The sequence below is a fragment of the Delphinapterus leucas genome, chromosome 15 (genome assembly GCF_059928025.1).
Source record: "Delphinapterus leucas isolate spDelLeu-1000000601 "Yukka" chromosome 15, BTC_Dleu_Yukka2, whole genome shotgun sequence".
NCBI lineage: Eukaryota > Metazoa > Chordata > Mammalia > Artiodactyla > Monodontidae > Delphinapterus > Delphinapterus leucas.
The window spans coordinates 44,194,909-44,214,977 of record NC_143143.1 but is presented as its reverse complement, the minus strand read 5'-3'; the positions used below and the strand labels follow the sequence as shown (position 1 = coordinate 44,214,977).

At 46.8% G+C, this 20,069-nt stretch overlaps 2 protein-coding genes across 5 annotated transcripts in view; one reads left to right on the top strand and one right to left on the bottom strand.

Annotated features, from left to right (window-relative positions):
• The window catches only part of NINL (ninein like), a 106,386-nt gene extending 96,667 nt beyond the window's left edge, over window positions 1-9,719 (top strand). Inside the window, exons 19-23 of the mRNA XM_022594154.3 lie at window positions 1,605-1,763; window positions 2,424-2,537; window positions 5,302-5,436; window positions 6,678-6,791; window positions 8,695-9,719. Coding sequence (XP_022449862.1) covers window positions 1,605-1,763; window positions 2,424-2,537; window positions 5,302-5,436; window positions 6,678-6,791; window positions 8,695-8,886 — 714 coding nt within the window. The 3' untranslated portion in view covers window positions 8,887-9,719. The remainder of the gene's footprint in view (window positions 1-1,604; window positions 1,764-2,423; window positions 2,538-5,301; window positions 5,437-6,677; window positions 6,792-8,694) is intronic.
• The window catches only part of GINS1 (GINS complex subunit 1), a 29,360-nt gene continuing 18,677 nt past the window's right edge, over window positions 9,387-20,069 (bottom strand). For 3 of the 4 annotated variants that reach the window (XM_089896548.1, XM_022594156.2, XM_022594155.2), the window contains one exon: window positions 10,011-19,272. In XM_089896548.1, coding sequence (XP_089752674.1) covers window positions 19,204-19,272 — 69 coding nt within the window. In that variant the 3' untranslated portion in view covers window positions 10,011-19,203. The other variant, XM_089896546.1, reaches the window with a different exon arrangement.

Genomic DNA, 20,069 nt, shown 5'->3' with positions numbered 1-20,069 from the left:
GAACACCTCTTTCCCTTTAGTCTCCCCTGCACCCTGCGGCGTGATTCTTAACCACTGCACCCAGCAGAGCATGTACATGTTAATTACTTTACTGCTGTCCCACCACTATACCAAGATCACCTAAACTGTGTGTGTAGTATTCCGAATGTTCTTAGTTATACCCTAATTTCACTAACTGCAAAAGATTTTCTGGGATAACCTGTCACGTGAATTCTTTGGCTACTTTTGAAGATGAAGTCCGAAGAACTCTTAAATGATTCTCCTTTGTGGGGGTGGGTGGTATTTTATAGGCATTAGCAGCTAGCACCTGGGGCTGTGCTGATCCCATCTGGCATCACTGGGAGGCAACCAAAGACTCATATGATGCGACAGCCAACTGAGTGACTCAAAACTGAAGGTTAAATTTAAAGAAAAAACTAATGTAGAGAAGAAAAGTTCATCCTAGAGGAACTCGTTCTAAGTAATCAATCATTATGCCTCTGTGTGTGTGTGTGTATAAGGCACAACCATATGGATTCAGTGCAGCCTGGCAGGCGGATTCTTAACCACTGCACCAACAGCGAAGTCCTCTGGGAGTGTTTTTGTCACCTCTGGCTTCTCAGACCTCTGCTGTCCCCTGGAGAGACCCATAGCTCTCGCCCCAGCCTGCTTCTTCCTGCGCCTGGCTGATATGGTGGGAACATCCGGCCCTGGGGCGACAGTGACGCGCCCACCAGCTGTGCGTGGACGCCGCTCTGAGGCATGGAGGGGTGCAGACCCTCGGCCTCCAGAGCGGCTGCTGGGGAAAAGCAGATGAGTGAAACGTGGTTTGTGTGAAGGTGTGTGACACCCGGTTGGAAATAACGCACTTCCGTGTGTCACCTGCTGGCTGCTGTTTCATCCCAGGCAGCACCGTCCAGGGTCCAGCATCCGCTGCCTGCAAAGTGGGAGATTTTATCAGTGTGCTCCCCGCACCGAGAGCCTCGGATTTTGTGTTTAATGACAATGATTTGAAGAGAATCACGTGCCTCAAGTATAACGAGGGGTTTTTTTTCCCTTCAAATTGCTTAAGATAATGTTAGAAATAACCGTGGGAGAAACAAGAAAACCATGCTAGTTCTCCAGAGCAGTGGTTGGATGTTGATGCGCTGTGAGCCCCCCTGGTGCCCAGTCTGCTGCTTCTTGGATGGACCAGAGTTCATCCTCTGCCCCGTGGCCAGAGAGCCCATCACTCTGGGGACGCTGAGCTCCTCATCCACTAGTTTCTAGTAGTAACCCCACCCCGCTAGCTGTGATGACCAAAATGGTCTCCAGACATTGCCAAGCGTCCCTCGGGGAGCAAGAGTGTCCCTGGTTGAGAACCACTGGAATGCTGTTGGTTTAAAAAAATAACTTTTTGTTGAGAGTCTGCCTGCCGATGCAGGGGACACGGGTTCGTGCCTCGGTCCGGGAAGATCCCACATGCCGCGGAGCACCTGGGCCCGTGAGCCATGGCCGCTGAGCCTGCGCGTCCGGAGCCTGTGCTCCGCAACGGGAGAGGCCACAACAGTGAGAGGCCCACGTACCGCAAAAAAATAATAATAATAATAACTTTTTCATCTGTGTTTTATCCCTTTTTGTTCTAGAGCCAGAAATGCAAGGATGAATTGTCCCAGCTCAACCACAGGGTCCTGCAGCTGGGAGAGGAGGCCTCCACCCACCAGGCCCAGAGCAAGAAGAATCACATCACTGTTCAGCTGCTGACACAGAGGCTGGAGGAGGCGGCACGCCGGGAGGAGCTGCAGGTGAGTGGCCGGCGCGGCAGGGAGGGGCAGACAGGCTGGCCTAAAACAGATGAGGAACAGCCCTGACGTGCCTGGAGGTAAAGGGAGGGACTTAACAAGCAAGCCCTGAAAATATGTGGACTTCAGCAGCTTTTACAAAGCCTGGTATCTAGAAAAAGTAGTAGAGAGGAATTAAATCTTGATGATAGGAGAGTAAGTTGGTACAACCTCTCCGGAGGACAGTATGGCAAAATATATGTCAAGAGCATCAAGAACGTCCGTGCGCTCTGGCTTCATGATTCTGCTAGTGGGAACTTTACTGAGCATTGTGTACGGACTTAGCTGGAAGTATGTTCATTGCTGTGGTATTTATAATAGCAAAACAGAATTGGAATCAGCTTTGAATCATCAACAGTATTGAATTAGTCAGTAAATGATGGCGCAGCCATTAAAAACCATGTTTTTGAAAAGTATTTAACACTCAAGATATAATAAGAGGGGGAAAGCACAGCATACAACCAAAGTCCGTGCGTGTGGAGGGAGGGCCAGGAGATACAGCAGAACGTCGGATGTGGTCCTCGGGCTGCTGTAATGTTTGCTTCTCTGAAGTTTCTGCCTTAAACGTGTCACATTTTTGCTAAGATACTGCTTATACTTGTGAAACTGATTTTTAAAAAACAGGATAACCAGATCCAAAAACTTGAACTTGAACTTGAACACGTGACTCAGGAACGTCAGAGCCTGAGACTGGCACAGTCACAGCTGAGAGAGGCCCTCGAAGAGAGTCGGGACCAGGTGGGTGTGTGTGGTGGTCCCAGCCCGGGAGGGGTCAGCCTTGCCTCTGACGGCCTGGCCGGGACTAGTCCAGCCAGGGGCATCCTTGGTCTGCCTCAGGTCACCTGGCTAGTTGGGCATCCGCCAGGCCCAGGACTGAGTCAGGCTCAGTCCAGGGTCGGGTTGAACTCAAGTGAGCCACGTGAAGAGCTGCACCTGTTCCTCACGAGGGGAGGAGGCCATAGCAGTGCCTCCAGGTGTGCCCTCTACAGATGGAGGGGCCAGGGAACGCGGCAGGTGGCCTCTGAGGTCCAGGCCAACAGGGCAGAGCAGCCCCCGAGGTGACCCCGCTCCACGCCCCCAGTGGAGCCCAGGTGTCACATACCTGTGGGTGTTCCACCTGCTCTCCTGCCGCAGCATTTGTCCAGCACGCACCAGGCTCAGAGGAGGCAGGGAGTTCGCGGTCTGGGACAAACATATGTGAGCTAAGTGGGCCCAGGAGGGACGGCGGGTGCCTGACAGCGTGAGGTTCAGGGACACAGGGCTGGTTCTTCTGAGGAGTTCGAACAGGAGAAGGGAGGTGACGGGGTGAGGTGCCCTGAGGGCCACGGGCCCAGTGTGGACTCAGACCTGGGGTGTGCTTGGAGGGCCAGGGTACAGCAGCGGGAAAAGGGCCGTGGCAGAGGGTCTCTAACCCGCATGCCTCTGCCCAGCCTTTGTACCAGGTTCCCCAGCTGGCCCCTGGCCTGACTCCTGGACTTGGCTGTGGTCACCTGGTGTGAACAGTCACTTCTCAGATGGCCCGGGGCTGCAGAGGGGTCGGTCTGGGTGCGGGATCCCCCACTGGGGCCTTATGAGGTGCTGTCAGGCTCCTGTGGGCTCAGCCCCCTGCCGTAAGCAGGCACTATGCCCGAGGTGCCACCACGTACTGGGGGCTCCCTTCTCTACTTTTAGTGCCAAAGGAACCTTGAGAAATTGCCTGGGCTAGATTGAGCCTTCGAGGCTAAGGAGTCAGACCCATCTGCTGGCAGGAGGGCTGGGCTGCCGGAGGTCTCCGTGCCCGCTGGGCTGCTCAACATTCAGCCGCCGTCACGGCAGGAGATGCCGCACTTAAGCGGGCTGCTGCGACGTGAGCTGGCGCCCCTTTTGTGACTTAGACGGGGACCCCCGTGAAACACACCTGGATGAAAGTGTGGAAAAGGGAAGTAAGAGCTTCCAGGGCGCCTAGGGACCCTCTGGGTGTGTGGAGGTGAGGTGCACACAGAGCCACGGGGAGGGAGGGAGTGGTCACCGGTGCGCCATGAGTGGTTCCAAGGTCACAGGTCTAGCAGGGGAGCCAGGCGTCCAAGAGGGCACTTACAGGGGTGCCATGGACTGGGGCACCCGCACCGGCCTCTCCACGGCATGGGGTTCTCAAGGTGCGGCAACCAGGCGCCCCCAGAAGAGCATACAGGTGGCTAGGCTTCTGAGGCCGGTGCCCGGGAGTTCTGAATATCACTTCCCCACATTCTGCCAGTCCAGCTTGGATTCAGGGCAGGAGGGGCTGCCGTCTGAGGGGCTCGCTGCCCCGCCCCGGCATCCAGAACGCGAAGGCCCTGGCTTCCCGGCTGCAGTGGCCCCGCTGCTCTCCTGGGGACGTCCCCCTTCTCACGTGGCAGTTGAGCAGGGCTCTCCGGAGGCAGTCCAGCCTCCACCCGCACCTCATTTCACAAGGAGGGGGCTCGGGGCACTCAGTTGGGCGGTGCTGATATACCACCCAGCCAAGTGGAAAGCGGGCGGCGAGGAACCTGGGCAGGGGGTGTGAAGAGCACTTTCGGGTGGGTAGGGGTGCAGACACGGGCCAGAGTGACTGCAGAGGGACCGTCTGAATCTCGAAAGTCGGGAGGAGGCTACATCTGGTGGAGGGTGTGTGGGAACTATCCACCCCTCTCTTCATCCCAAAGAGCACGGTAGCTGCCCTGCTGGACCCCTGTGTATGGGTGTGTCTCTGGGGGGACCCATCCTGGAGAACCGCCTGGGGTGGCCCCTCAGACACGCAGTGACATGGGACGGTGAGGGAAGTGGGGCTGCGGGCTCACAGCCTCGCCCTTGCCTGGCATGGCCGGCGCCCTCCTCTCCAGCCTGCCCTCGGCAGGACCCCTGGCAGAGCTGTTGCCTCTCCTGTCTGTGGGGTCTCAGAGGGAAGTTCTGTGTGTTCCAGACGAAGCTGCCAGAGTCCAAGTGATAGAAGTGGTGTTGAGATCCGGCCTCCCAGGTGGTCCGTCAGGGGAAGTGGCCAGGCTCTGGACAGCTTGGTACCAACGCCCCAGTGGGTTCTGTGCCCAGGGAGCGAGTGCTGAGGTCCATCCACACCTGCTCCCAGCCCCTCGCTGATCACTGTGTGACCCACCTCTGGGACCCCGGCCGCAGCCAGGTGTCAGGAGCGTGAACTCTTCACTTAGAGGAAGGCTGCCGTACACAGCTGGCGTGGGTCACAGTATTAAAGGAATTACACCCCAGTAATGTACCCGGAAGGTAAACATGACAGAAGGTTACGTAACCCAGCGGGAGGTCACGTGGAGGATTACAGGCAGGCCTTCCTGGCTCTCACTGTGCAGAAGCGCCAGCTGCATGGAATTTGGGCGTCAGAATTCAGCTAAACGGGCTCTTTAGAAATCGTGGGTTTTGCTGCAGACACTTCCCTTGTGGGGTGACCTTAAAGGTAGGGATGCAGTCTTCTGTGCCTGGTAGTGACCCGGTAGCTCTGGGCAGTCACCCCAACACTGGGTGCCTTCTCCCCGGGCAGCTGTACGGGGCCACCACGAGGCTGAGGCTGGCCCAGTCCCAGCACGCCCACGCGGTCCGGCAGCTGCAGGAGCAGATGGAGCAGCTGCTGGAAGGGGAGCGGCAGGCGGCTCGGCAGCTCCAGCTGGAGGAACGGGTAAGTGAGGACAGGGGCCCAAGGGCCGGCTGAGGGTGATGGGGAGGGTAAGGTTGGCTCTCTGGTGACTTAGCCAAAAGCTGCCCAGGTGCCCAGGGGAAGATGGCCCCGCAGATGTCCCACTACGTGAGGACTGGTTTATGGAAGCTATGGGACCCAACTTTCCCTGAGAACTGGGGGGCGTTGAGCAGCCGACCCAGAAGGCACCCCAAAGCCCCCCAGTCTGTCTTCCGGGCTGCACGTGTCTGCAGCCAGCCACACAGCCACACACACGGTCCCCGCTTCCAGGCCTGAAAGATGGTGATAGAGGGGCCGCGAGGGAGGCGACGGGCAGGGTCCCTGCCTGTGTAGCCCTGTGAGAGTACAGGCAGGTGCAAAGGTCCTGAGGTGGGCTGTGCTCGGCATGTTTAAAGGTAGCCAGGGCGTGGGGGGCGGTTGAACAAGAGGTCAGCGCAGTGACAGCACAGACTTGGGGAGCCCGGCTGTGTGCCAGGTGCTGCCCTAGGCATCTAGGCACATAGAAGCAGAGTCACAGCCTCAAAGGGCAGCAGGACAGTGGCTCAGACCACGCACTGCAGGGATCTGGATCCTGGCTGCACCACCCCAGCCGAGTGACCTCAGGCCAGTTAACCTCTCTGTGCTTCCGTTTCTGTCAACTTCTGGTGGCAGCAGTTCCCACCTGAAAGCACCCTCTCAGGCACCAGTGAGTGAGCACCTTAAAGTGTAAGCCTGCGGGGCACATCTTGGTCCTCAGAGTTCGTGAGGTGGGGGTGGGGGGGCCAGAGGGTGAGGCACCTTCACGAGGGAGGAACTGGCGCAAGCCTGCAAAGGTGGGTGAAATTCGACGTTTGTAAAACAAATTCTAACGAAGACTAGCCTTTCAGCATTGTGCAAAAACGTTACGCTGGAGAGACAGTTAAGCTGTGAGAGATTATTGACAGAACAAAGAAATTTAGTCAGAAATCCTTTAGAAAGACTAACGTGTTTGGGGAAACTCACCTGAGTCATTTAGGACTCAAAGGACAAGTCCTAGCACAAAGCAGTCTGCTGATCTGCTTAGACTACAATGAGAAATGCAGCTTTGTGGCTTGTGAGACATTTCTAACCGTCCCCCTACGGATGAAAGGTTATCCACACGCTCAGATTTGCACACGTCAGCTAATTTCCATTCTAAAGTAAATAAACCCCTGATGATTCTTTTTAAAATGTACAGTGTTCGTCTCTAACCTCCTTTTGTGCAGGAAGCACATGAAAAACAGCTGAAGGCCGCAGAAGAGCGGGTGGAGGAGGTGGAAATGATTTTGAAGAACGTGGAAGCGCTCCTCCAAGAGAAGGTGCGTGAGCTGAAAGAGCAGGTGAGTGATGACGCCTCGTTTGGGCATTCAAGTAGCTGATCAGGGAGACATAACCCAAGAGAACCCCATGTCCTGTGGAATCACTGAGAGGTGGAGAGGAGAGAGGCCATTGCTGCCCTAAAAGTTCTACTTGGAGCTACGGGAAATGAAACATGAGAATCTGTAGAAATACTTTTCTTACACAGCAGTCAAGTATGGTTCATCTGCGGCATCCGGAGCTGCAGGTCCCCAGGCAGCGTCACTCTGTGTGGGCCACCGGCTCCTGACCACCCCCGCATCTCTGCAGCCCCTCCCCTGCCGGCACTGCCATCCTCCCACCCTCTCTGTCCCTGGTCCTCACGTTCCTTCCCAGCAGTCAGACTCGGTGACTCCCGCAGTCACTCCTGGCAAAACCTCAACCCAAACCCCAGGTGAATCCTAAGGCTCCTGCATGTGGAGGTGCCAGGGTGGCCGGGGAGCTGTCCCAACTACACCCTCGCCCCCACTGCCCTCTCCAGTGGGCCCTTGCCCTCCTGTCTCTGACCTCCAGCACCTCTCCCCTCAGCTGTGCTCTGTGCTTGTTTCACTGGAAGACCAGAAGTGCCCAAAGAAATGCATGTGCCTGTGTCCCCTCCCCGCCGCCCCAGCCCTTCCATCCTCTGGAGCCTTGTCTCAACACCACCTTCCAGAGCCCTGGTCCTACCAGCTCTCTGCTCCTCTTTACAGGAGTCCTTCAGAGCTGTCTGTGCCCTCACCTGCCCACCCAAGTCCAAAACCTTGGAGTCCTGATGGACCCCTTCCCATCTCATCCTTCAGCTAGGCCTTCAGCATGGGATACAGAGCCCCCATCTCTTGGGTCCTAACAGCTGGTGTCCTTGTTTCCTTTGATGTGCTTTCAGCGGCAACAGTCACCTTCAAATGTGACGGAGGTGTTGGCCCTCCTCCGCTCAGAAACCTCCAGTCTTTCCACATCCCTCAGAGTAAAAGGCAGTTTTTACAGTGGTCTTCAAGGTTCTGCAGGACCTATTCCCCTCCCCTTGGCCCCCTGCCCAGCCAGCATGGCAGCTCTGACTTCCTCACAGGCCTCCTGGCCATTCCTGTCATCCCCACATGTGCCAGCTCTGCGTGGAATGTTCATGCCGGACAGCCTCACTGACTTACCCGGTGCTTTATTCAGCTCTCCGTCCAAATGTCAACATACAGAGAAGCCCTCTCTGTTCACCTCAGTCTTAGCTGTGTGTCGCCTCCTGGGTTTTCTGTTAGCAGGTCCCACCCCCCAACATTGGCCCACCACCAGTCCCACCACCCAACACTGCGAGCTTGGTTCTGGTCTGTCTCCTTCCATTGGAATACATGCCCTGTGAGAGCAGGGCTGTTGCTAGGGCAGCACCTGGCCAACGGAGCTGCTCAGTTAACTACTTGAGTGAATGTATGTAGTGCTGACTCACGAAGCGCAAATCTGGGACCCCTGTGTCTTAGCATCCTGACTAGTGTGGCCTGTGTCCCCATCACTGAAGCCTCTACAGCTGCTGTGTGTGTGGTGACCACAGTGCCTCATTGTGTCCTGGGTGACGGGATGGGCCTGCAGAGCACACTGAGATGAGCCAAACATTTTGGGTACTCTTGACAATTTCCTTCCTTTTTGAGGCCTACAGATTTTGGTCTTTTTGTCTTCATTTTATGGTAAAAATCAATTTGTGCAAAATTGGCTGAAGTTTTCTCTACCACATAGTTCATCAGATTCTCAATTTCCTCTCTCCCGCCAGGATAACAAAAATTGTCATTACATCCAATATTTGCTTCCAATTTGTTAAGAATCCCCAAACTGTGGTTTGAACAACGTGGAAGACTGGGAGGGGCAAGCCAGTAGCGTGGCATTTCTGCATTAGATTCACAGTGCAGTGTGGCTTTCTCCCCTGTCCAGTTTGAAAAGAATACACGATCCGATTTGCTGCTCAAGGAGCTCTATGTGGAAAATGCTCACCTAACGAAAGCGCTTCAGGTCACTGAAGAGAAGCAACGAGGTGCTGAGAAAAAATCCCGATTCTTGGAAGAAAGAGTTAGAGCTCTCAACAAACTACTCAGTAAGATCGCTTCAGCATCTCTCTCTGTGTAGACTGCTTTTCTTCCTGGAGTTCATTCTGAAAGAACATCTTTTAAAAGTAAACCACTGTGATGCCATAACGTCTATGGCTCACTGGCCGCACACCCCTGGACAGATGAGCATTATGACTCTCTGTTCGCCCCACAAGCATTTAATGAAGGTCGACTATGTGCCAGATGCTGGGGAAACAGACATGTTGGAAAAGAAAGACTATATATTTTTTTAGTGGTCCCTACGTAAAATTCCTAAATTTGCTGCTTGCTAGTGGAACAGGTTATGGGGGCTCTCAGTAAGGTAAATGGTAAAATAGTTTTAATGTTTTGCTTCTGACCTTGGCTACAGAGACTAAAATGCAAAGTCAGGGCTCTGCAGTTCTGCCATTTCACTGTTGCTGCTCTGGTTGAGTCACTGGCATTCTCCATAGTGGGTGGATACAGACACTCCAGAAATGCTTCACTTCCTGTGACTGTCAACTGGCGATGAGGGATACAGGAGGGGAAGCCCCTTTGTTGGGGTCAGCTCCACTGCAGGGATGTTTGGATCGTGCTTGTTATTTTAGGGCTGTGGACTCAGGGAGGATGGTTTCTATTGTGAATGCAATCTTTTCCTCATTGAAGTGTCATCACACTGGAAAGTATATTATATGTAAAAAAAAATATATATATATATAGTTTTATATCCAAAATATACATAAATTATGGCCATTTGGTTTATCAGAGTAAACTACTGTAATATGAAGAGTCACTGTATTTGCAATAAAAGTTCTTTTCTATTAAAATTGATTTCTAAGTGTTTTTTTGTTGTTATTTATTTTTGGCTACATTGGGTCTTCATTGCTGCGCTTGGGCTTTCTCTAGTTGTGTCGAGCAGGGGCTACTCTTCACTGTGGTGAGTGGGCTTCTCATTGCGGTGGCTTCTCTTGTTGCGGAGCATGGGCTCTAGGCTCTCGGGCTTCAGTAGTGGTGGCTTGCGGGCTCTAGAGTACAGGCTCAGTAGTTGTGGCGCACAGGCTTAGTTGCTCCACAGCATGTGGGATCTTCCCAGACCAGGGCTCGAACCTGTGTCCTCTGCGTTGGCAGGCGGATTCTTAACCAATGCGCCACCAGGGAAGCCCCTAAGTATTTTTTAAACTATAAAATATTTCAAAGATATAGAAAAACAGTTTCATAAGAAACATTCATATGTATTACATAAACATTCAGATGTATTAAAAACATTGTTACAACATTTTGGATAAAAGCGCAGTCCCTGTTCTACTGCATTCAACCTTCCTGGAGGCAACTGCTGTCCTGAAGCTGCTGCACCTCCCCACTATCTGTCTGTACAGTCATTGTACATATGCCTGAACGAGAAAAACCTTAAACCACTGGAATAGATGGAAAGATCAGATCCTGGATAGGAGGACTCAACACTATAAAGTGGGTTCTTGTATCCACGCACCTGTGGTCAATTAATCTATGACAAAGGAGGCAAGGATACACAATGGGGGAAAGTGGTGCTGAGAAAACTGGACAGCTACATGTAAGAGAATGAAATTAGAACACTCTCTAACACCATACACAAAAATAAACTCAAAACGGATCAAAGACCTAAATGTAAGGCCAGAGAGAAAAAACTCTTAGAGGAAAACATAGGCAGAACACTCTTAGGGAATTCCCTGGTGGTCCAGTGGTTAAGACTTAGCTCTTTCACTGCCATGGGCCCTGGGCTCGATCCCTGGTCGGGCAGCTAAGATCCCACAAGCAGCACCGCACAGCCAAAAAATAAATTAAAAAAACAAAACAATGCTCTTTGACATAAATCGCAGCAATATCTTTTTTGATCCACCTCCTAGAGTAATGAAAATAAAAACAAAAATAAACAAATGGGACCTAATTAAACTTAAAAAACTTTTGCACAGCAAAAGAAACTTTAAAACAAAAAGACAACCCACAGAAAGGGAGAAAATATTTGCAAACAAAGTGACCAACAAGGGATAATCTCCAAAATACACAAACAGCTCATGCAGCTCTATGTCAAAAAAAACACAACCCAATCAAGAAATGGGCAAAAGATCTAAATAGACATTTTTCCAAAGAAGATATACAGATGGCCAAAAAGCAAATGAAAAGATGTTTAACATCACTAATTATCAGAGAAATGCAAATCAAAACTACAGTGAGTTATCACCTCACACCAGTCAGAATGGCCATCATCAAAAAGTCCACAAATGATAAATGCTGGTGAAGGTGTGGAAAAAAAGGAACCTTCCCACACTGTTGGTAGGACTGTAAATTGGTACAAGCCTATGGAGAATAGTACGGACGTTCCTTAAAAAACTGAAAATAGAACTACCATATGATCTAGCAATCACACTCCTGGGCATATATCCGGAGAAAACCATAATTTGAAAAGATACATGCACACCAACGCAGCACTATTTACAACAGCCAGGACATGGAAGCAACCTAAATGTCCATCAACAGAGGAATGGATAAAGAAGACGTGGTACATATATACAACGGTATATTACTCAGCCATAAAGAAGAACAAATAATGCCGTTTGCAGCAACAAGGATGGACCTAGAAATTATCATACAAAGTGAAGTAAGTCAGACAGAGAAACACAAACATTATATGATATCATTCATATGTGGAATCTAATTTTAAAAATGATACAAATTCTGTTTACAAAACAGAAACAGACTCAGATTTTGAAAACAAACATATGGTTACCAAAGGGGAAATGTGGGGGGGTGGAGAGATAAATTAGGAGCTTGGGATTAACATACACACACTACTATACATAAAATAGATAACCAACAAGGACCTACTGTATAGCACAGGGAACTCTATTCAATATTCTGTGATAACCTATATGGGTAAAGAATCTGAAAAAGAATGAATACATGTATATGTATAACTGAATCACTTTGCTGTGCACCTAAAACTAACAACATTGTAAATCAACTCTACTCCACTAAATTAAAAACAAAAAATGTAGGTTCTTCTAAATTAGAATTCAAGACCAGAATGACATCTGGAATATCCCAAATATTTGGAAACTGAAATTACCCACAAAGCGATGAGGAAATTAGAACATATTTTGAATTAACTGAAAATGAAAACATTAAAATTTGTGGAGGTGGAGTAAAAGTGGTACTTAGGGGAATATTCATAGCACTAAGTAACTGCATCATAAAAAAAAGGTCTGAAATCAGTGACCTCAGCTACCACCTTAGAAAAAGAGACAATTAAAACCAAAGTAAGCAGAAGAAAGGAAATAATAAACATCACTAGGAATAAGGAATAGAAGAACAGGGGTTGGCAAAGTTCATGCTGTATGTGAAAGCTAGCTCCATGGCCTGCTTTTGTGTTACAACTGAGCACTGAGCAGCTGTAACAGAGACTATGTGGACTACAGTCTAAAATAAAGTTTGATGACCCTAATAAACTAAAAGACAAAAACTCTATGATCATCTCAACAGATGCAGAAAAGGATATGACAAAATCCAACATCCATTCCTGATAAAAACTCTCAGTGAACCAGGAATAGAAGGGAACTTCCTTAACCAGATAATGGGCATCTACAAAAAACTCAGAGTTATGTTATACTTAATGATAAAAGACTGAGTGCTTTCCACCTAATATCAGGAACAAGATAGGGACTTCTGTTCAAACCACTTTTATCCGGTACTCTCCTAAAGGTTCTAACTAGTCCAGTTAGGCAAGAAAAAGAAATAAAAGGCATCTAGATTAGAAAGGAAGGAATAAAACTTTTGATTCACAGAAAACATGACCATGGCGTAGAAGACTTGATATAATTTACAAAAAAGCTATTAGAACTAAAAGGTGAGTTTAGCAAGGATGCAGGACACAAGTTCAATATCAATTGTATTTCTATTTATAAACAATTAGAATTTGAAATTTAACAATACCATTTACAACAGCATCAAAACTATGAAATGCTGGCAAGAGATATGATAGACCTGTATACTGAAAACTACAAAATATTGCTGAGAGAAAAGGAAGAAGACAAAAATAACTGGGCTGTTTATGGGCTGAAAGGTTCAATATTGTTAAGATGTCAATTCTTCCCAAATTGATACACAGATTCAATGCAGTTCCAAACAAAATGCTACCAGGTCTGTTTTTGGCAGAAACTGACAAGCTGACCCTAAATTTCATATGAAAAGCAAAGGACTTAGCACAGCCAAGACAAATAAGAAAAAGTACAAATTTGGAGCAAACTAGATAATGCTATCTATTTCTAGAACTATTCTAATCACCGACCTCAGCTTCCACCCTAAATAACTAGAAAAAGAAGAAATTAACCCCAAAGTAAACAGACAGAAGGAAATCATGAAGATCACTACAGAGGTCAAGGAATAGAACAGGGGTGGGCAAACTCCATGCTGTGGGTGAAGCCCAGCCCCAGGGCCTGCTTTGTGAATAGACTGCTTGGCACAGCAAACCATTCACTTGCGTACTGTGAGGACAAAGGTACTACAGCAGTTGAATATCCATATACCATCCCCACACCCCTGCCGTGACCTTGGAATCCACACCTTACACCATATACAAAAATTAACTCAAAATGGATCATAAACTTAAGTGTAAAACCTAAAAGTTTCCTTCTAGATGAAGGAAAAAATTTTTGTAACCTTGGGCTGGAAAAAAATTTCTTAGATATGACTCCAAAAGCATAAAAAAACACGAATAAATTTGATTTTATCAAAACCAAAAACGTCTACTTTTCAAAAGATTCTGTTAAGGGACTTCCCTGGTGGTCCAGTGGGTAAGACTCTGTGCTCCCAATGCAGGGGGCCTGGGTTTGATCCCTGGTCAGGGAATTAGATCCCGCGTGCATGCCGCAACGAAAAAGTCCGCATGCTGCAACCAAAGATCCAGCATGCTTCAATTAAGACCTGGCGCAGCCAAACTAAATAAATAATTTAAAAAGAAAAAAAAAAAGGCGGGGCTTCCCTGGTGGCGCAGTGGTTGAGAGTCCACCTGCCGATGAAGGGGACACAGGTTCGTGCCCCGGTCCGGGAGGATCCCACATGCTGCGGAGTGGCTGGGCCTGTGAGCCATGGCTGCTGAGCTTGCGCGCCCGGAGCCTGTGCTCCGCAGCGGGAGAGGCCACAACAGTGAGAGGCCCACGTACCGCAAAAAAAAAAAGAAGGAATAGACAGACAAGCCACAAACTGGGAGAAAAATCTTTGCAAAGCATATATCTCATAAAGGACTTATATCCAGAATATATAAAGAACTCCCCAAACTCAATAAGAAAACAACCTAGTTTTTTAACAAATGGACAAAGATTTAGACAAACCAACGAAAGATATACACATTCCAAATAATCACATGTAAAGATACTCAACATCATTAGTCATTAGGGAAATGCAAATTAAAATCTTAACAAGATAGCACTACACGCCTGTCAGAATGGGTAAAATTTAAAAGGCTAATCGTAGCAAGTGTTGGAGAGGATGTAGAAGAACTGGAATTCATACACTGCTGGTGTGAATGCAAAATGCACAACAACCCTGGAGGAGTTTGGAAGTTTTCTTAAAAAGTTAAAATTATACCTACAGTATGACCCAGCCATTTTACTCCTAGTTATTTGCCTCAGAGGAAAGGAAATACTTGTCCATAAAAGACTTGTACACAAATGTTCCTGGCACCTTTTTTGTAACAGCCCCAAACTGGGAATAACACACTATTAGCAAAGGGGGTAGGGGGGAGTGACTCTGGGAGTGACTCTCATTAATTCCTACATATTGTGGCAAAAGCCATCAAAATTATAACTGTCCTACAGACAAAGCTGTATATGTATAGAATGATATATGTACAAAGTTACTCACATAGGTTTGTCTATAATAGCAAAAGGATGGAAACTGTTCAAGTGTCCATCAATAAGGCAATAGATTTTTTTCTCAAAGGTATTTAACAACCTCTATTAGTTTGCAGGGGTTGCCAAAACAAAATACTACAGACTGGGTGTCTTAAACAAAAGAAATTTCTTTTCTTACAGTTCTGGAGGAAATCCAAGGTTATTAGCAAGTTTGTTTTTCCTGAGGCCTCTGTCCTTGACTTGCAGATGGCTGCTTTCTTTGCTATTACATTTTGTACTATACGAAAACATTGTTTTTTCTAAAGTTACAAAATAGAATAAATTCAACTCATCCAAAAATACTATCAATTGTGAAAAGCAATAGATCATCTGAAATCTACATCTTCCTCCTCTAAATCCTAAAAGATTAATGCATTATCATTACAGATACTTCTTTTAGTTATATAAGACAAAAAAGGGAAGACAGATACATATTAGGAATGACCATATGTAGAGAAAAGAAAACAATTCCTCAAAACATTTCGAAATATAGAATATTTAGAAAAACATGATTAACTGAAATTTACTTAAGAAAAAGTAGAAAACTTGACCATAAACTAAAGAAAATAAAAAATTCATCAAAGATCAACATCTCTCTCCAAAGAAGACTCATATTGAGATGGTTCTATAGGTATTAATGCTATTTTAAAAGGTACATTTCTATTAGAAATAGATAAAGTAACAAGCACCACTAAAAAGAGACACCAGAACACTGACACCCCATCTGACTGTGGGCCTCTCATTCTGCCTTCATGTGGTTCACGTGGCCTCTTCACTGAATCTGGGCGCCTATGACTGTATTAATTGACTGGATTTGGCAGAAATGGTACTAGTTCAGTACTAGGACTAGCCCTTCAGAAAACTAGCAGCGGGACTTCCCTCGTGGCACAGTGGTTAAGAATCTGCCTGCCAAAGCAGAGGACACAGGTTTGAGCCCTGGTCCGGGAAGATCCCACATGCCGTGGAGCAAATAAGCCTGTGTGCCACAACTACTGAGCCTGCGCTCTAGAGCCCGCGAGCCACAACTACTGAGCCCACGTGCCACAACTACTGAAGCCCGCATGCCTAGAGCCCGTGCTCCACAACGAGAAGCCACCGCAATGAAAAGCCAACACACCGCAACAAAGAGCAGCCTCTGCTCGCCGCAACTAGAGAAAGCCCGCACGCAGCAACGAAGATCCAACACAGCCAAAAAAATAAATTTTTTTTTAAAAACAATGTAAAAAATTTTTTTAAAAAAAGAAAGAAAGAAAACTAGCAGCACCCACATCCACCCTCTTAACACTGCAGGTGTCCTAAGCTGCCAGGTGAGAAGCCCAGCCAGCTTGCTGGAGAGAACCACGGGAGAGGCCCACATGGAGACCAGAGGCCAAGCCATCCTGGCCAAGCCACCACCTGAATGCAACTGCATCAGGAACCCCAAGCAAGATCTCCAGAACCTCCCAGCTGAGCCCACTCAACCCACAGAACTGGGAGAACTAATAAAATGGTGTCATTTAAAGCCACTGTGTTCAGATGGCTGTTTCATAGGAACAGATTATTGAAAACACTGACGAAGTATAGACACATATGTGAAGACACACACGTTTCCCTCTTCCCAAACACTATAAACCAGCATCACTCACAGTTGCAAAATTCCACAATAAAATAACACCAAATCAAATCCTGCAGTTCACTGAATGGTTAACACATCACAGCCAAGAAGAATGTTAAAAATGGAATGCAAGATAGTTCAACAATAAAATTCTATATATATAATTCATAAACTTTAAGGAGTTAAGTGAGAAACCATATATGATCATCACTTAAGTTCTCCAAGTGTACTTGGAAAAATCATGTTTGTTAACTACCACTGTTTTGTTTTATTATGGTATTACATTTATTTTGAGGTTTCAAGTTGCACTGGCCACAAGTTTTGGTAGTTTTCCTGGAGAAGTATGGGATAGAGAGATTAAGAAGACTGTGGCATTCCACTCAAGTCAGGAAAAAGATAAGCTGTTAGCTATTACCAGCAGTAGTCAACATTTTCCTGACAGTTCTAGACAACAAAATCAATGTGAAAAAGAAATGAGTTTATACAGGAATGTGGCCAAATCATCATAATTTACAGCTTTTTTATATGTATCAGCCAAAACCAATTAGAAAAATATAATAGAAAAGAAGATTCCATTCATATTAGAAACAAAAACTAGAAAGTAATTGGGCAAACACTAAAAAGAAATGGGATTGCACTTATATCCGTAACCAGTTAACGGTGGACACACTGGATGGTGGTATTCATTTTTTACACTGTATTTTTTTTTACCTTTTTAACTGTGCATATATTACCTCTATAATAAGAAAAAAACATATATTTTAAAATTCTAGCCACAATTCTAGAGCCAGTCAACATAAATCAATAAAACCTACAAAATTTTAACTTTTCAACAAGCATACATTCACTTCAAATAAGGAATATACTTATTATTTTATTCTGGGAATTAAACAGAAAAGTACAACATATATCAATAATTTATGTACAGGAATGATGCTGGGCTGGCAACAGGGCAATGGTCTTCACTGCTGTCTGTCCTCACGGCTGATTCACACGGACTCTAGGACACCTGCACATGGTTCCACACGCTTGGAAGAGCAAAATGCAAGGGAAGGAAGTGACCACTGATGGACAGTTAAAACATCATCCATCCCATTCACTAGGGAAATATTCCATATTGTTTATTGCCAGAGATTCAGATGAAAATCTGATGTGGCTACAAACCGATGGGAGGAATTATTTCTAAAAATGAGGGAATTCCCTGGCAGTACAGTGGTTAGGACTCTGTGCTTTCACTGCTGAGGGCATGGGTTCAGTCCCTGGTCGGGAAAGTAAGATCCCGTAAGCCGAGTGGCGCGGCCATAAAAATACATAAACAAAAACAAACAGTCTGTCAAGGGCTGCCTACTGACCTAAGTACGTGTGTTGTGAAAATATGCAGATCCACACCCTAGGTAGAGCCTCTCTATAGCTTGATTTCTTGAGTATAATTTTGGCCAGAAACATTTGCCTGTTTAAGAAATAAACTGCACAGAGAGTGTCAGGTACTGTGTTTATCTGGATTTTAAATTTAAATGCTTGAGATTACAGCCCAGCATCATTCCTGTACGTAAATTATTGATATATGTTGTACTTTTCTGTTTAATTCCCAGAATAAAATAATAAGTATACTCCTTATTTGAAGTGAATGTATACTAGTTGAAAAGTTAAAATTTTGTAGGTTTTATTGATTTATGTTGAATGGCTCTAGTCACTGGTCATGGAGGGGCTGGTGCGGAAAGGCCACTGACCACCAGGCAAGACCACTCTGTGCCTCTCCGATGTCTACCATTTTCAGTTTATCAGGCAACAGAAACTGCGCTCCACTTAGCTGACCAGCTTTTCATGTGACTTTCTGGTCACTGTGACTGTTGGGGGGAAACTGCACAAAGTTCCTTTCCTAGCCCCAATTTCAATTTCCCTTTCCAAAGGGGAGATCCTGGTGCTCACCCCACAAGCTCGCAGACACGCATGAGCCAGATCAGCCACCACTGCTGGAAATGGGCAAAATCCATTGTATCCTTCCTTTCTTCCTTAACAGCCAGGTGATAAGTTAACATGTTATTGAACATTAAATACGCTGAAAATTTTATAGGCCATCAGCTCTACCTGCCCATGTGATTTGGAAACAGGAATTGCAGAAATTCAGCTCCCTGGCTTGCACAATGCACACTTCCAGCAACACAAGATGCACAAGGACCTCCTATCTCCCTATACAGCCAGGTGAAACTTCCTCATTGTTTAAGAGATTAAAATGTAATATTGATAACTTACTTTCATTAAACAAAAACACACTATAGTATTTTGGGAACTGTATATAGTATTTTGGGAATTGTAGGAATGTTGTGATTACAGATACAACGTACCACACAAAGGGGAGAATCCTGTACAATAGAAAAATAAACCACTTCCACCTTGTGAGCACAGAATGAGAAGATGGCGGTGTATGAACTAGGAAGCACTCTCTTTAGGCACAGAATCTGCTAGAGTCTTGATCCTGGACTTCCCTCTAGAACTGTGGACAGCAGATTGGATATGTGGAGTCTCTGTATGGCAAGAATTCAAACTCTCTATTGAGAACTGATGCTTCAAAAGGCAAGCATACAACATAGATTCAAAAATATGTTTACCATGAAAGGTAAATTATATTTACTTGAATTATATTTGGAAATTAAATAAAAGAGAAACTAAGGTTCAAATGAAAGAAAAGAAAAAGAAAAACAAACCATACTCCTTGGCCAAGCATTCCTGGTTAAAGTAAGTCTAAATTTTAAAACCAAAAAGTGGTGGGCCTGGGGGAGGTGGAGAGGGAGACGGAGAAGTGTCCTTGGCTGAGTCCAGCCTCGAACGGGGGAAGCCTTGGCAGCCATCTGGCGCGAGGTCACGACAGCACGTGCTCCAGGATGCCCTGTCTAATCAGCTGCTCACACTTCCACCGAGGCAGAAGGTGCTGAGGGAAGAGGGGGAGGGGAAACAGCAATGAAAAGAATGTTCAATGACATGATGCATCACTAAAACGCAGCAACGCATTATATATGTATTTCAAACTCCACCAGCTAAGTAGTTAAAAGCTAAACTTAAGGATTTCTGCTATTTTAATCAACTGAAATGGATGTCACCTAGAGCTGTACTGAAATCTGAATTTTATAAACAAATTCATGTTTTGCTTAAGTTAAATTTAACTACAGAGTTTTGAATTCTAGTAGGTATTTTCCTTAATGTTTGCATTTTAAAATTTATGCACAGGGGCTTCCCTGGTGGCGCAGTGGTTGGGAGTCCGCCTGCCGATGCGGGGGGCGCGGGTTCGTGCCCCGGTCCGGGGGGATGCCACGTGCCGCGGAGCGGCTGGGCCCATGAGCCATGGCCGCTGAGCCTGCACATCCGGAGCCTGTGCTCCGCAACGGGAGAGGCCACAACAGTGAGAGGCCCGCGTAACGCAAAAGAAAAAAGAAAAAAAAATTATGCACAGAAAACCCAGGTAGGTGAGATTTGGGGCACTGGATCACCAGTGGTACAGCAACAGCTCATTAGGAAGGCAAATGGAAGGAGTGTCTTCTCCATTAAACATTTTCTAGGATCTGAGTCTGAACAGTCATTCTTCTACTAACAGTGCAACTCTTCTCCCATATTTTCCAAGGATTAAAAGTCATTGTAACCTATGACATGGGTGCTGGTCACACGCTGTATGTGAGGATGCCAGTGCCTGGCTAAGGCTCATCCTCAACGTCTCCTGAGAGGACACCGCTC